Source organism: Tursiops truncatus, chromosome 12 (genome assembly GCF_011762595.2).
Source record: "Tursiops truncatus isolate mTurTru1 chromosome 12, mTurTru1.mat.Y, whole genome shotgun sequence".
NCBI lineage: Eukaryota > Metazoa > Chordata > Mammalia > Artiodactyla > Delphinidae > Tursiops > Tursiops truncatus.
In genome coordinates this window covers 60710061-60727587 of record NC_047045.1, presented here as the reverse complement: position 1 = coordinate 60727587, position 17527 = coordinate 60710061, and the positions used below count along the sequence as shown (strand labels likewise).

The following is a 17527-nucleotide window of genomic DNA, read 5'->3' as shown; positions in this document are numbered from 1 at the left end:
TACTCTGAGCTGACCCCACTCTAAATCACTTCAGGCCCCCAACACCAGGAATTTAGAAGGGTTAAAACACTAGAGGAAATAAAGACACATGTTTTAAACCACTGCATTTTGCCATAACGACTAGCCTTTTCACTCAAATAGCTTAAGTTGAGTGGGATTTATAGTCTTCATTTTTAATTGTTTAGAGATTAATAATTCAATCATTCAGCAAGTGTTTGTTGAATGCCTACCATGTGCCAAGCACCCCTTTAGGACTCATGAAATTTACAAGAGACCATTCAAAAAAATGAAGAACACAATTATATATGAGATGGTGTTAAGTGCCGTAGAGAAATATAAAGCAGGAAGGGGAAAGAAGTTTCCATTTTAAACAGGGTGTTGGGAAAGGCTTCCCTGAGGAGCTGACGTGTGAGCAGATAGATATCTGAAGGAGATGAAAGTTACGCAGATGTCCAAGCAAAGAAAGTTCCAGTCTGAGTGCTCAGCAAGCACAATGCCTAGAGAGAAGTCTTTTTACTTTTGCCGATATTGTTTGCACATAGATAATTCAGTTAACACAGTAAACTTTTTCTACCAGAAGATTCTCCCTTCCAGCCTCCATTCTAAGTCATGATACTCCTGTTAACATGTTTGACTATATAATCATGAACCCTAGAAGAAGCTAAATCTAACCTTAAATCTAACTGTAACTTTGCCAATTTTTCCAGGAAGGAGACTGAGCCTAAGAGAGATTATGTAACTTGCCCAGGGTCACATGCATAGTCAAGTGTGGGGCTGCCATATTTTATTCCAGGTCTGTCTGACTCCAAAGTCCATGCTCTAAACAGCTATACCTTATTATTTCTATCAACTTTGATCTAAAATAAACAATAAATGCAAGGAAGTTTCTCTTAACCATGGTGGATGTATTATAAGCAATATAAATAACTTTTGTATCTCCTTCTGTAGGTCACTTTACCTCCTCCTTCAGAATCCGTTTTCCCATCCATTAAATAAGGAGCTGAACTAAGTCATTTGTTAAATCTGTTCTAGCCTCAAAATACTATAATTCTATGATATATTCACTTTGGCCACTTTAACATCTTTTGAGTCCTACCAAATCAATGACATAGTCAGTAGACATACATTGATCGCCAAACTCCATGACCCTAAATAATTTTTACTTAAGAATTTAATTATATGCTTTGGTATAGAATTTATAAAGGTTTGACCTGGATTCCAGTCAAACCAACTCCATGTGCCTGCTTTGCTTTGTGTTTTCACTTACAAATACAGATGTGTATTGTTGATTCTGGCAATATTATTAAAATATGTAAGAAGGTGGACTACTTTAAAGCATCTAAAATGACCATATATTGCCCCACTCCCTACTCATGTCATCTTATTTTTTGCCTCCTTCATGCTCATCTCAATCACCAGCGTTAGAAAATAAGTTCCATGAGGTCAGGGACACATCCATCTGCTTCCCATCTAAGCATGTGGCTGCTAGTACTGTACCTCCTATACCATAGGTTATCCACTAATATTTACTAAATGAAATGTATAATTAAATTACTTTCAAAATTGAGGATAAACCCAAGTTTTAAGAAACCAATATCAGCTCTCAACTGACATCCTGAAATGTAACAGTGGAGACTTGGACTCTATAATCACTAACTTAAGCTACATTACTCTCTAGTCCTCAGTTTCCTTGTCCATAAAGTAAGCAGCAAGGAGAGAAACAGTGTCTTCCAGCCCCGCAAGTCGCTGATCCTCTGAACTCTACCACTGGTGTAGAATATAGAAAACATCTAATTTAATAGAGGTTTAACCTGGATATCTTGACTTTATGAAACTGAAACACTTGCTGGGCCAGGCAGGAGACATAAATAAGCAAAATGGGTGGGGTGGTAAATTGCCTTTAGCAATTCACAGTCACAAGGGCTAAACTGAAAAATATAAAATCCCAGTAAGGACACAAGTGAATTAAAGCCACAAAAGGAAGAACAGTTATCTAGTAGCTTAGCATCACAGTATCTTCAGGGGCCAAGAATAATCCCTATTCTCCATGTTATGCGGATGTAATTATCCTTAAGCAACTGAATGAGGATGAGTCACTAGCTTGTGGAGACCTGCATGATAAGACTTGTGATCTCTGATGGGATTCCTCCACTAAGCTCTTGATCAGACTTCTGCTGTCCTTGTCCAAACTGTCATCTTCATGAGGGTGGAGGTTAGTGATACTAGATCTGCAGACTGTGGGATGTCTGCTCTAGTGAAATAGTGGGGGTGGATTCTCATCCTGCCCTGTGTGCGGTGGAAGATTGTAGCCCGAAGGTTGAAGCCACTTACACATGACTATGTAAGTGAAACCTCACCAGTAGGCACCCAAAGGGGATCTGGTCTGAGGAGGTTAGAGATGAGCAAGTGCTCCTAGGAGGACTGAAGACCTAGCACATGAACAGGGGACCACATGTGCTTGGAAAGCCCGCCATGCTAGCTTAAACACAATACAGAATCGTCCCTTTAGCTGCCAGCGACTGTGGACTGCTGGGACCACACACCAAGTTCCAAAGTTCTGAAATATTTTGGACTCCTCTGTCTTCCCTCATGTTCAGTCATTTATCAAGTCTTCCCAAATCATTCCAGCTGCCCTTCACTCCCATCCCTTCCTGCCCATATCCACAGTCCCCATGTTCACCCTGCTCTCATCCAGTACCTTCTGATGGTACAGCTGCCTCCTAATCTCCTCACTTTGGGTCTTTTCTGACTCTGGCATCTCACACAAACTTCCAGGGCTCTTGAATTTCCTCAGAGTGAAGCACTCATTGACTTTCAAAGCTATCCACTATCTGGCTTCCACCTAGTTTCCAGTCATTTCTCCCAGGAGCCTTCTACTCCCATGAAATTGTTCAACCAACAGTTGCTTAAATACACCTTGTTAGGTTTTGCTCCCACACCTTTATTTGTATTGTTCCGCCCACTTTGGATACTTTTCTACTGGCTGCTCACCAATCCAAGTGTTGCCAGTATTTTTTTTCTTTGGCCGCGCACCACGCAGCACAAGGGATCTTGGTTCCCCGACCAGGGATGGAAACCATGCCCCCTGCAGTGGAAGTGCAGAGTCTTAACCACTGGACCACCAGGGAAGTCCCACCAGTATTTTGAAAACCTGTCAAATCCTCCCTCTTCCGTGAAGCCTTGCTTAACAGCTTTGCCTACACTATTGCTTCTTCCTTTAAACCCGGATCAAAATTAATAACCATACCACTTTCTTCATGGAGGTACTTCTTCTTGGAGGTACTTTTATTTATTTATTTATTTTAATTAATTAATTTATTTATTCTTTGGGTCTTTGTTGCTGTGCGCGGGCTTTCTCTAGTTGTGGCGAGCAGGGGCTACTCTTTTTTGCGGCGCACTTCTCATTGCAGTGGCTTCTCTTGTTGTGGAGCACGGGCTCTAGGCGTGCAGGGTTCATTAGTTGTGGCACACAGGCTCAGTAGTTGTGGCACACGGGCTTAGTTGCTCCACAGCACGTGGGATCTTCCCAGACCAGGGCTTGAACCCGTGTCCCCTGCATTGGCAGGTGGATTCTTAACCACTGCGCCACCAGGGAAGTCCCTGGAGGTATTTAGTATCAGGCTGCATTATGGCTTTGTGGATGTCTATGTGCTGTTCCCAAATCAGAATATAAAGTCCAAATGATCAAGTTTCCTTTGTGTCCTTATAAAAACCGGGTAGCATCTTAAACAAATGCTTAATAAATACATTTTGGATGTAATAAACACATCCAAGAGAAAAAATCAAGGAATGCTTTTCTTCCTCCCAGATACACAGAACTGAATTCAAAATTAATATTTGCAGGACTGTTTTACATCCTGTGATAGTGTCCAAGGGACATTTCTAAAGTCTTATTAGAGCAATTTGAGAAGCAAAATTTCATTTCTCTAAAGTGTTCTTGCTTACTTCTGAACATCATGGAACCTGATATGGGAAAGAAGGAAAAAACCAAAGAGCCCACTGTGGATTCGTGAAGGGTCTTGTGAAGGGTCTTGTGAAGTCTCTTGTGAAGGATCTTGTGACGACCCAGCAGGACTGACATCCGATATAGACTTTTCTTACTTCTGTGAAGTACCTAAAACTATGGGAGTGAGTTTTAGGGCATTGCTTACAAACAGTTGCAATATATATATTTATGAATTAATTTGCATAAACTTGTGCTAAAAATATGCGCCACGAGCTCTATAGATAACTTGCCGTGGGTACTTTGGTGCTTGGGAATCATGAAGAAAACAGCATGATAATAATACTTCCATGATAATAACACAATGAGCAGGAAGTCATTCTTGATGACTCTGAATTTAACAGGAACAACTTCAACAATGTAGAAGATTTTTCCAACAAATAGTGATAAAGAATTATTCATAAGTAAATGATATTTGGAGGAATGATGTTTATTTGACACAAACGCCACAGAAACACAAGATAATTAGAGCTGAATGCAGGAAGAATGCTCATACATGGCAAATTTCCCAAATGGGTCCATAGTTATAAAATCAACTAGGACTTCCCAAATAAAAAAGTGTGGCTAAATAGCAATGAATTTTTTACTTTCACTCTGTTAGATTTATAGGTTCTTAGAAACATTTCAATTACTCACATCTGGAAATAATGTTTGTAATCCTTCCGGAGTTGTTCCTCAAAACCGATTCCTTATTTCAGGGGCTATTATCTGTCCCTGACCTGGAAGCTCCTAGGTGATTAGCTCACAGGCCAGAGAGGATGTCTTCTGGGGTACAGTGATCTCAATAAAGAGACTTAAAACCATTTCACGAGGAACAGTGGAAGGAAAGAGGGCCAGCTAACCTGGGAATGGAAGACTGAGGTGAGACATAACAGCTACTTTCTAATATTCTAGGTATTATTTTATCAAAGAGAAAGTAGATCTCGTCTATGTAACTCAGGAGTGAGCTAGAACCAGTGAGGAAAGTTTCAAGGATCCAAACTTCTGTTCAACTTGCAAAGAATTTTCTAACAAAGGGAGTAATACTTAGTGGAAGAGGTAATTCCTTTGAAGGAATTTAGACTGGGGCTGCTTAGTGAAATTTGAGGGATGTTTTTGCTTTGCCACTCAAACTGGTATCCACGGAATGGGGCTGGTCTATACTTTCTTTTTTTTTCTGCTGGAGATTTATATTTTAATAATTTTTATCACAGTTTGACTCCTAAAATGATGGTTCCTATCAATTAAAACAAACGACATTACCAGGAAATCCATTAATAAAATGTAGACCACTTACATATTTATGTATGAAATATTTTATGTGTGTATCTGATATACTAAGAGACATAGGATGATGATCTATTCCTAGATGTTCTTGTTGGGGGAGGGGAGGTAAGAACACAATATGAAATCTACCCTCTTAACAAATGTTTGTGTGCAATACAGTAATGTTAACTATAGGCACATGTTGCTAGGCAGATCTCTAGAACTTAATCTTCTTACATAACTGCAACTTTATACTCAATGTATGGCAACTCCCCATTTCCCCTTCCCCCAGCTCCTGCCAACCACCACTCTACTTTCTGCTTTTACACTAATTTAGATGCCTCTTATAAGTAGTATCAGGCAGTATTTGTGCTTCTGTGTCTGGCTTATTTCACTTAGCATAATGTCTTCAAGCTTCATTCGTGTGGTTGCATATGACAGGATTTCCTTCTAAGTCAGAATAATAGTTCATTGTATGTGTCTACTACATTTTCTTTATCCATTCATCTGTCCATAAGCATTTAGGTTGTTTCTACCTCTTGGCTATTGTGAATCATAGGGGTGCAAAGAGCCCTTTGAGATCTTGATTTCTACACGTTCCTTGGTATTAGTTCAGGACAAGAGAAAGAGCTTGTGCCAGATTGAAAATGGACGCACTGACTCCTTCATCAGTAGAGATTTGCTATGGAAAGAAAATGTCAACAGAACTAAACAATGTACTTAGTGACATTCTTGCTGCAATGGAAGGAATACTTCGAGTATTTTGAGTACTTTGTTGCTGCAATGGTAGGAATTTATCCATTAAATAGTAAAATACTAGAGAATTTTCACAGTAATCAAATTATCATACTACAAAATATATATAAATGGAACATCCATTTGAACACTAGGATTTATATTTCCCCAATTGAATATATGTTTGAAAGTCACACATCACAATTATAGAAAATTGCAAAAAAAAAAAAAAAGGATCATTACTGTTCCCTGGTATTTATTGAAAGATTCTATTAGTTGGATGTGCTGTGCACCAGGCAGAGTCTTTAGGTTGAATAAGTAATACATATTGCATATATGCATGTGCTACTATTTAAAAAGAAAGATTCTGCTATAATTATAAAAGAAGAATTCATATTAAATTGCAACTGAATTAAAAGTAGCTCTTTCTTATTATGTGTTTTCCCAAGCATATATACTAAAAGTACCATCTTGGCCACGTAGAAGTCCAAAATGCTTTTTATTTTATTATTTTTATTTTTTTGCCCACACCACACAGCACGCGGGATCTTAGTTCCCTGACCAGGGATGGAACCCCTGCCCTCACAGAGGAAATGCGGATTCCTAACCACTGGACCACCAGGGGATTCCCCAAAATGCTTTTTATGTGATGGATATTCTTACATGAAAATGCTTGCTAATCATGCAGGGCCTCTGCGTCCAGCTGTGCAGTTTGTGTTATGCAAAAGGCACAAGAATGAGGGAGCAAAGTAGGAGGCTGAACTCCAGCCCCCATGAGCCCTGGCAGTGAAACCACATCAGGCATAGGGTCACCATCCATCCCAGTTTGCCCAGGACTGAAGGGTTTCCCAGGATATGGGGCTTTCAGTGACACCACCAGCATAGTCCTGGACAAAGCAGGCATGGTTGGTCACCCTAATCAGGTCACAGATGCACTTTATGTTCTAGTTTCAGCCTTGGAATCTTTTCTGTAGAACTGTAGGCCTGAAACAACTGAAACAGTGAAGCAATTTTTTCACATCATTTCTTTTCTCCTTCTGTTTTCAAGGTGAAAGAGCCATGTAATCATGCCAACATCCTGTCCAAGCCTGACCCAAGAACCTTCTGGACTAATGATGACTCAGGTATTATTGGAAAAATACATTCTGGCCCTGTGATATATAGAAAGCATGCGGCGGTAAAGCCCCACACAAAGGCAAGGTTTAGGGGAAATTTTTGGTTTTGCTTGTTTGTTTCTTTATACATAGTCCAACACTTGAATGTACTTCACAATCACTTTTTTATAAGTCTCTTTATTTTATCTTCTTTTTCAATTTCTAAAGCATGTATACCATTAAGTACAGCTTGATGAATTGTGAAGTATAATCAAGTGTTGGGGGAACAAAGCATGAGTCTATTTCCTGGAGTGGAGGACAGAGAAATAAGATAAGGTGGGCAAATATACTGATTCAAGTGTCTCTTCCAAGGAAGGAAGGGATTAAAAACCCTAAGGTGAGTCATATTCCAAATACTCAGTGGAGGGCAAGTATGACTTGCACTATCAATCCCGAAGTATAAATCTAATCACAGTCAGAGGAATGCTACTTTCTGAGATTGGAGAATATGCCTCGCATGTGTAATTAAAAATTACACTCGGACCAAGGGTAGGTATGTTTTTATAGGAAACTGAAGACATAACATCTTTTCATTCTTTTCCACAAACACATTGAACCATGAGGCCTAATGACACCAAGTAAAGACACTAGAACTGAGAAGAGAAGGGTCAGTAAAAGAAACAAAATAATTCAGAGGGTGATCCTAGAGCTTTCACCTTCTCTAATTAAATAGGGTCTAATTAAGTGGAGAATTGTGGTGATACCTAATATTTGTATTAGGCCTCACGGTTTGTATATTTGTATAGATCTCAGTGTGTTCACAAAAACCTAATTTAGTGTTTGGGCCAACCCTATGAAATAGAGGGGCACACATGATAGATGAGATCAGATGCTGAAAGAGGGTAGCTGACATCCAAAGCTCATGAGCAGAGAACCTCAGGGCTGGGAAGGGGATGGAGAACCTGCGTGCTCAGTTCTGTATCACTCTTCCTAGGAAGAAGCAGCTCTCCTCTGAGAAGCAGCATGAGCTAAATTGGTGCTTTAATCTTTTCTTTATAAAAGAGAGTCAGAGACTATGCCTATTAGCAGAAGCAGGAGGGGTTGGAGAGGGAAAAACACTCTGCTGCCTTTTTTTCAAAGACCAGGCTTACAGTAAACTTATTATCAATTTCATCTGTCAAAAAAACTGTTCTGTCTGTTTTATGTCCTTTGAAGAAAGATGAAGAAACATGAAAGTGAATTGGCCTATTTATGCCATCATTGTGGTCCATTAGTAGTACAGCCACAAAATAAACAAGCTGTCCACCGACTAATACTACTATTAAGATCTACAGCACGTATGCTGTGAAGGAGCCATGTAGAACAAAACATAACAATTAAATGATTTTTTTTTAGTTTTTTAAGGAATTTCCATTCTGTTCTCCATAGTGGCGGTATCAATTTACATTCCCACCAACAGTGCAAGAGAGTTTCCTTCTCTCCCTATCTTTTCCAGCATTTATTGCTTGTAAATTTTTTGTTGATGGCCATTCTGACCAGTGTGAGGTGATACCTCAATGTAGCTTTGATTTGCATTTCTAGGGAGATGCAAGAGGGAGGAGATACGGGGATATATGTATATGTATAGCTGATTCACTTTGTTATACAGCAGAAACTAACACACCATTCTAAAGCAATTATACTCCAATAAAGATGTTAATAAATAAACAAGTGATTCTTAAAGTTATGCAAAGAGAATGGAATTAGAAGGGAATCTGTATGGGCCAGACCCAGAAAATGCTGCTTAGGTACTTTTTGGAGCTGGAGAAATTATGTTACAAGAAAAACTACTGCAGAACGTGTACAGAAATAGTAATAGGAATGCTCTGGATCTACTCATCTTAAAAACTTTAAAAAAATTTTTATTGCATCTTCAATGGGGTTACAAAGATAGTATCACTTCTGTAGTAGCAGCTCGCTTAATAAAGATCCTCTCCAATAATCACTTCTTAGACTAAGGTCTATGTTTAGTGCTTTGGTGGGAGAGGTAGCTGTTCAGTCAATGACTGACACATGGGTATTAAAATCTCCACCTATGGTGGTAGAATTATCTTTTGCTTTTTAAAGTTCAGTCCATTTTTACTTTATATATTTTGAAGCTCTGATATTAAGCACATACACTCTTATAATTGTTGTAAGTTCCTGATGAATTGTGTTCCTCTTTATCTCTGGTAAAAGTCTTCATTTGAAGTCTTTTTTTTTTTCTTTCTGACATTAATATAGCCTAGCCAACCTTCTGACACCTACTCTTCATGTGATATATCTTTTCTATCCATTTACTTTCAACCTATCTGTGTCTTATCGTTAAAGTGCTTGTCATATAGACCTCATATAGTTAAGTTTTCCTTTTAAAGACTATCTGACAATCTCTGCTTTTGCTTGGAATTAAATTACACTTAATGTAATTGTTAGATATAACTATACCATCTTGATATTTGTCTTCCTCATGACCCTTCTCTTCGTTTGCTATCCTTCCTTTTATGACTTCTCTAGTTATTTGAGTATGTTTTAGAATTCAATATTAATTTATCTATTGGCTTAGTGGTGGCTCTAAGGATTACAATTAATAACTAAGTTTTCACAGACCATTATAGAAAACTTCAAACAGTATAGGTCTATTTATCCCACTACTCCTCCCATGCTTTACATTATGGTTGTAATATATATCACTTCTACATATGAAATTAAACCAATGGTATAACGTATCTAAAGGAAAACCATCCTTTGTATTTTCTGAGATGTTTACCATTTCTGATGTTCTTCATTTCTTCTTGAAGATCCAATTTTCCTCAGAAACCATTTCCTTTTAGCCTGGAAAAACTTCTTTTAGTGTTTCTTATAATGCAGTGATTCTCTGGCAATGACATCTCTCAGTTTTCTTTTATCTTTATGATATGCCTTTATACATGAAAATATTTTTATTTAATTCTTGAAGGATATGTTTTTCTAGATATAAAATTCTAAGTTGATGACTTTTTTTTTTTCTTTTATCGCTTTAAAGATGCTGGTCCAAGGTCTTCTTCTCTCTATAGTTTCTGATGAGAAGTCAGTGATGATTTAAATTATTGTTACCCTGAATGTAATACGTTGTCTTTCATTGGCTGCTTTAAATTTTTTTTTTTAATCTTTGGCTTTTATCAGTTTGACTATGATGTGTCTAGAATAGAATCAATGTTCTTTAAGATGTAGAACTCTGAGGTTTAGGAAGTTAAACACTCTTCTAGTCTATTAGTAGTTTTCTTAGAATTTGAATCTGAGGGATGCAGTTGTTTCTGCGGTAGTTTCTACACTGCAGCACGCCCTTTCTTCATCAGGACATCAGCACACCAACTAAAACTTCTAGATGCCTTCAATTCTGTTAGGTGTAAACACAAGCTGAAGCAACTCCACAGCCTTCTGCAACATGCAAATTTACAAGCCTGCAAATGGATTGTTTACCAAGACAATATTCTGGTCATAGTATGAATTTTATTAGGGTAACTTTTCCCAGTTCCTGAAATAATTGTGATAAATTGGTTCCATCATTTCCTCCAGCAAATATATTTCAGTGAATGGATTATTTCCATTCAAAGCCAGCCATCATCACAGAGTATTTTACTTACTTAATCTAATGTATAGTCTCAATACACAGTTTAAGTAGAGTTCAATATTGGAGGTAACTAGTCAAGATTGCTTGATAGAAATAGAAGTTAAATTAAAAAATCTTTTGTTTTGAAGTAGGGAATTACTGAGGGTTAGCTCACCCTGAAATCTGGTGAGATTGCCTAGATTTTCATACCCATTATCTTTTTGCCTGACTACCAGAGGACGGGGCTGGCGTGCTCAGTTGCCATATGCAGATATGGTACTTGGAGAAACAAAAGTAATTTTTTAAAAGCTTTTTTTTAAAATATAATATGAAAGTAGCATATGTTCATCATAGGAAAGAAATGGAAAATTAACCACCCATAATCCTCCCACCCACACTTTTTTTCATTGGACTTGACTGTCTTGTGCATTCCCAGCATTTGTTCTGACAAAAGCAAACAGGCTGCAAAAGTTTAGGCTCTTTCCTATTATCTTTGTTTTTAGGCCTTAAAACCTGATTTGTTTGTTTTGGCCCACCTTTGTTTTTCAATTGCTAGTCCTTCCGTAGCCTGTAACATCCTCTTAAATGAGAATTTCAAGGTAGGATGAGTTTCCTCACACTTTCAGAATGTGTGTTTTTCCAGGTACTATTATTGGCAACACAGATAATGGTATTTACTTAGAGGAAGTCAGATAATGAAGCAGTTAAACAATAAGGTTTCTTTTGCAAGGGCCATGGTTTTAACTGGGCACCTGTTTTGCCTGGTAGGAAAATGTACCTCCCTGATGTTCTCCCTGGGCTCTTACTTGAAGTCACCTTTGAACAAAATGCAATTCTACCCTTGGGATGTTCAAAATGTCTAGATTTCTTTCAAGCAAAAATTAAAGAGGAAGATTCATTATTGTGCAAATTTTTTCCAGAAAGAAAACTATATTTTCAGGATTATCATTATTTCTTTATATTTATTTATTTATTTTGCAGTACGCGGGCCTCTCACTGCTGTGGCCTCTCCCATTGCGGAGCACAGGCTCCGGACACACAGGCTCAGCGGCCATGGCTCACGGTCCCAGCTGCTCTGCGGCATGTGGGATCTTCCCGGACCGGGGCACGAACCCGTATCCCCTGCATCGGCAGGCAGACTCTCAACCACTGCGCCACCAGGGAAGCCCTATATTTTTTAATGATTCATCACATTTTAAAATTCAGCCCAAATTTCTGGAGATGTAGAAATCAATATCAAGAGGTATATTCATATTTATATGAGAGCAGTAATTTTTGTACCAAATGTAGAAATGAAAAGATGCATAGTTTGAAAACATATGGACTACAGAAATATTTCAGTGTTTCAGAGAATACATAAAATTCGATCATTGCGTTAATATAAGGAGAGGGAGGACTTCATTCCATAGATCTTTCAAAGTGGAGAAAATATAACTTCTAGATTTTTATTCTTAAAAAGCAAAACACTCTCATATTTAATATCCAGAAAACTGTTGCTTCATTCCTCAAAATATGGAATTATCTAACCCCCTCACCCTGCCAACAAAAAGAAATGTGAGAAAAGTTAAACACAATCTGCTTCCACAGAAACTTTGCATCTGATACTTGTTGGCCAGTGTAGACTTTGCCTCTTGCTATTAGAGATAAACCATTTGGTAAAAATCTGTGGATACAAGAAGATCTCTTAAGTAGACTGACCTCATTACTCAGGTCTTAACTAAAAAAGGTAGCTATCTCAGTAATGAAAGCCACCTTACCCACAGTGAGAAATTCCAAATATCACATAATGCCACCCATGGGATCAGAGATGGAGGTAGGCTTTGGAGAAAACGGGGGCATGCTCCTGGCTGCTTCTGATATCCCCTACTTCTGCCGCTCAAAGCTTTCCAAATCAAACTTGGTATTTATTCCCTTCATCTTAGATCAGGAAGCCACAATCATCCTCAGTTTTCTGAACCGCATCTCTTTCAGCCAACTGGACTCACATCAGTGCTGACCAGCAGACCATCTGGCCATGCTTCCCAGTGAGCCACGCATGGAGCAGCAGGAAACTGCTCAACACTTTACTTTCTGCTGTGATTAGTGCTGTGAGCTCTTGAGTAAGGCCGCCTGAGTTTGCCACCAAGTTCAATGCTTATTACCTGTGTGACTTTGCAGGAATGATTTCACCTTTCTGTGCTTCCATTTCTTTCACGTGCAAAAATGGAATATTATAATAGATTACAGTTTTGTGGGGGCTAAAGGAGATAATTCAGGTAAAGGTACTTAGAACTCTGTCTAGCATATAGTTAGTGGTCAATTTATGACAGCTCTTTTTACTTGGAGAAAGAATTATGTCATTTATACAAACCTGAACACTCATCCCCCCGCCATATATAAGGTCTACAATCTATGGGTTGAAAGAAGAATACATTTTATTTTGTCATTACTCTTACTATTTCATACTTTTCTGAACCCATAACTTGTTTTTTTGTTTCGTTTTGTTTTTTTCTTCTCTCTGAACCAAGAAGTTCATCATTCACTGTCTTCTGTTATCTGGGTCCCCATACACAGCACTGATAAGCTTCCTGAAAGTAAACATATGGCTGGACATAAAACCCTCACACTGGAAAGAACCTTAGACATCGCCTATTCATTTAGATAAAATATTGCATTCTTAAGCTATGGTCCATAAAGCAGAAACGCACTTAGTTTTGCATGACTTTAACCATTTACAATGGCTTAGAGGGTTCCCAGTTCAAGGACGGGTTGTTTATTCCAGCGAGTAGCAAAATGTCATTTCAAAACTTTCCTGTTTAAAGTTAGAGTCACGCGCATCTAGCATTTAAGTTTGATAGCAAAACATTATCAATTCCAATCCTCATGATGGTCCTGCTGCCTAGTGTGTGAATGTGTAAACGTGTGACTATAGACTCCTCCAGCTCAGCGCAGAGAAGCCCCCTCTCTCTCCCTTGCATTGTGTCAGGTAAGTTTTACAGTTGGAGCAAAGTCTGTTTCTCCCTTTGTTAAACTCACAACTTTCTCTTCCTCTTGATTATGACCAAAATTACTCGTTATTTCTGCTGTTTGACTCAAAGCTAAACTAGCAGTTTTTTCACAATTTTATTTTTCTGATTTCCCAGCATTCTTTTTTTTTTTTTTTTTTTTTTTGGCCTCGCTGATTGGCATTCGGGATCTTATTTCCCTGACCAGGGCTCAAACCCATGTCCCCTGCATTAGCAGGCGAATTCTTAACCACTGCACCACCAGGGAAACCCCATAAGTTTGTTTTTTATGTCTGTGGGTCTATTTCTAGAAGTTCATTTGTATCATTTGAAAAAAGGGTTTTAGATCGTTGCCTTAATATCAGAAATATTTTATCTGGTCAAATATAAACGCAGTCTACAAAATTTGAAGAAAAATTATTTACAACTTTAAAATTGTATGTAATAAGGAGAATGGGCCAATGACATGAAAATGGGCTTTCCCTGGGATGAAATGGCCCACAGAGAGGGGTGGATGCAGGATAGAGAGTGACGGATTAGGAAGGGAGGGGTGGGATGGATGGGTTGGAGCCTAGCGACAGGGAGGTTTGTGTGAATCCAGGATGCCCAGAGTTGAGAATAGAATTAAAATTTAGGCAGCAGTGAATCACCAGGAGATGAATAGAGGAGGTGCGTTTTAGAAACCTTTCCCAATCACACGGTGTACCATCCTCTGGGTTTCCCGTGCATGTTTTAGCTCTTGGAAGATTCCCCTGAACCTGGAGATTTGGGACCCATGGAATGGGTTTGCATTTGCTCACCCAACCTCACCAATCCTCTCAGCCCCAAGAGTGTCCAGCCTTAGGTCTCATCCAGCTGTGGGTCTAGATGTGGTCAATCCAGGTTGCATCACAGCCCCTGAACAAATTTTGTAAGAATTTCTCTCTCTTTCACTGCCTTTGTTTTTTTTGTAATTTATTTTTATAATGGGGTTTAGCTGATTTTCAATGCTGTGTTTATGCCACTTTACACCCACTTGATTCACTACACCCACTTGATTCACTACGGAGAGATCTCAATAAATACTTTTTAAGATTAAAAAAAAAAAAAATTTAGGGCAGGGAGCCCCGAGCAAACTCACTGGTAAAGTGAGAGTTGATTGAAGTCAATTGATTCTAGGATTCTTTCTTACTCTGAAACTCCTTTATTCTATGAAGGTGTAAATTGACAACAAAAAGAAAATGCAAAAGGATTTAGAAAAAAAAAATGGTTTAGGGTGGGCTGGGGCCTTTGGAATAGACTTCAATGAACAGTGTATCTCTGACCTTTTTTCCTCAGAAGCACGTGGCAATCAGCTCTTTCCACTGATTAAAATTTTGGCACTTAGAGGAAAATTTTACATTTAATAGTTCAGCTGCACTGTTCTTATAGGTATTAAATTACATAACACACTTGAGTTTTCAAATTGTTCACCCATACCTAATCTCATCTGATCTTTCCTATCAAGCCCTGAGGGATTAACTAAATGGGTGTTAACCCTGAGAACACTTAAAGGAAGTTAAGTGCTTTGCCCAGAGCTAAATATTTAGTCATAAATTCTAAGACACAGAGCTGAAAAGTCACATCTCCTGGAAACTCTTCTGGTTCTCTTTCTACAGCTTCAAAAAGGTAACAGGGGAGCTTAGTAATGAAAGTAGCTTGAATGTGGACACAAGTATTTGGGGAAATAGCAGTAAGTGAAGGAGGAGATTCCAACTGACTTGTGATCTTGCCATTGGGTGAGGCAGTTGGGAAGAGGAGGAAATTAAGGTAGATACAAGGTTTGTTTTACAGAAATTAGATATAGTGTATCTCTTTCTGCCCTGCACTCTGCTAGGTTCTATGGACAAGGAAGCAACAGTTTTCTCCCTGGAAAGCTTAGGTAAACAAACTGGACAGACACAGGTGAACTTTGAATAAAGTAGTCTAAATACAAGTTAAAATCATGATTGCTGCCTACAGATATGTGAACGATTGGTTTTTAAAACAGATAGAGAGGAAGATTATTTTAATCGTTAAAAGCAAAGCTTTTGGTATCAGAAAAACCTACACTTTCATTCTGTTGGGTTTTTTAATTTTTTTTATTGAAGTATAGTTGATTTACAATATGTAACTTACAATATGTAAGTTTCAGTTATATAGCACAGCCATTCAGTTTTATATATATACATTCTTTTTCAGATTCTTTTCCCTTATAGATTATTACATAATATTGAGTATAGTTCCTTCTGCTATACAGTAGGTCATTGTGCATTCTGTTTTTGCCATTACTAGCTATGTGGCATCACACAACCAACGTTTACCTCTTTAAGCCTCAGATCTTAAGAATGTATAAGGGTATTGTAACAGCTTTTCATAGAGTCATTATGAGGGTTAATTGAGAAATTGCATAAAAAGCACTAAAACACAGTGTCTGCCACTTAGTATAATCATTCAGTGTTGGCTATTATAATAGATGCCCTAAACTGTGGAAGTTACAAAGAGGAACATGTTCATTTCTGCTTAGCGGTATGTCCTTAGCATCACTGAAGTGCCTGGCTTTAGAACATGCAGGAGAACCATTCCTTATAAAACGTTCATGAGGATATTTGAACACAGTCTAAGAAAGAACTTTACTGATTGATGCTGGTTGACAATGGTAGAGATAGCCCTGGAAGTAGAGGTGAGTCCAGTGAGAAATTAAAGTGATAGCTCAATAAATATTTATCAGGAATACTGTAGGGATGTTCACAGTCCCTAAGATCCTTTTAACATCAATAGAATCTGTTCACAATAATATGAACAGCATGAAATGAGGCTGTCAGTGCTGTTCAAATAAAAACTCCAACTTTCATATATATACAACAGTTTCAAACTTTAAAACAAAGAGAAAAGGAGCTTTTAGTGTGCTGGCTGTGAACGCTCCTGTCCTTTGCACACATGACACAAAAATACAGTAGAACTAAAGTGAGTGGTGGTTGGGTTATTTTTGGAAATGGCAATGGGTCTACAATGGTCCAAACACATGCCCTCACCCAGTCTCGTTGTGAGATAAATGATCAGAAAGCAGGCTGTGAAAATCAGAAAGAATTGCTCTGTGAGGAAAAATAATTGGCTCTTATAGGAAAGACAATGTTAGATCCAGCAGCACCATGTTCTGACAAGACTACTTGTGTTAGAAACTTTTACTATTATTCCTGGAAGTACTTTAGCTATGGCTGGTGTATTTGTTCCTCTCTGACATCTTTATGTAAATGTACTTTCTAGTATTTTTTAAATATTAATATTTTAATAATATTAAAATGGTATACAATGTGTATTATATATAATGTATATATATACACAATGTGTGTAATATTAGGTCTAACCCTCTATACTGTTTTAAGAAAAGAGATGGAAAAGGAATAGCAGTCTTGTCTTGGGGGAATTTTACAAAGTCCCTGTCAACCTTACAGAAACTGATGATCTTAAATAATGACAGTCCTAAGAAAAGAATATGGAAAGTGGAAAGAGACAGAAAGAAGGATGCAGAGAAGAGTGGCAAGTGGGGCTTAGACAGAAACTATGTACTCCTTTCTACTCTTTGGTTATTTGTTCCTATTATTAAAGGAAAAGTCAGAAGGCAATGGGCCATCAGTGATGCTTATGAGAGCAGGTTGTAGATATAAAAGTACAGTATTTACAAGGTGGTAAAGAGAAAAAAGAAAATGCTTTTTCTTTTAAAAGGTAAACTCAAGACTTGCTAAACTGGATTTACGTTTGTACATTAAAAGAGATATAAACAACATGATTTGAAGAATGAATTTCAGATAGGTCTCTCATGATGATCTATGTTTGTATTCTAAGGTTTTAGATTTTTAAG

At 38.0% G+C, this 17527-nt stretch overlaps 1 protein-coding gene across 1 annotated transcript in view; it reads left to right on the top strand.

Annotated features, from left to right (window-relative positions):
• Window positions 1–17527, top strand: part of SGK1 (serum/glucocorticoid regulated kinase 1) — a 108373-nt gene that overhangs the window by 70928 nt on the left and 19918 nt on the right. Inside the window, exon 3 of the mRNA XM_033867752.2 lies at window positions 7032–7107. Within this exon, the coding sequence (XP_033723643.1) occupies window positions 7032–7107 (76 nt within the window). The remainder of the gene's footprint in view (window positions 1–7031; window positions 7108–17527) is intronic.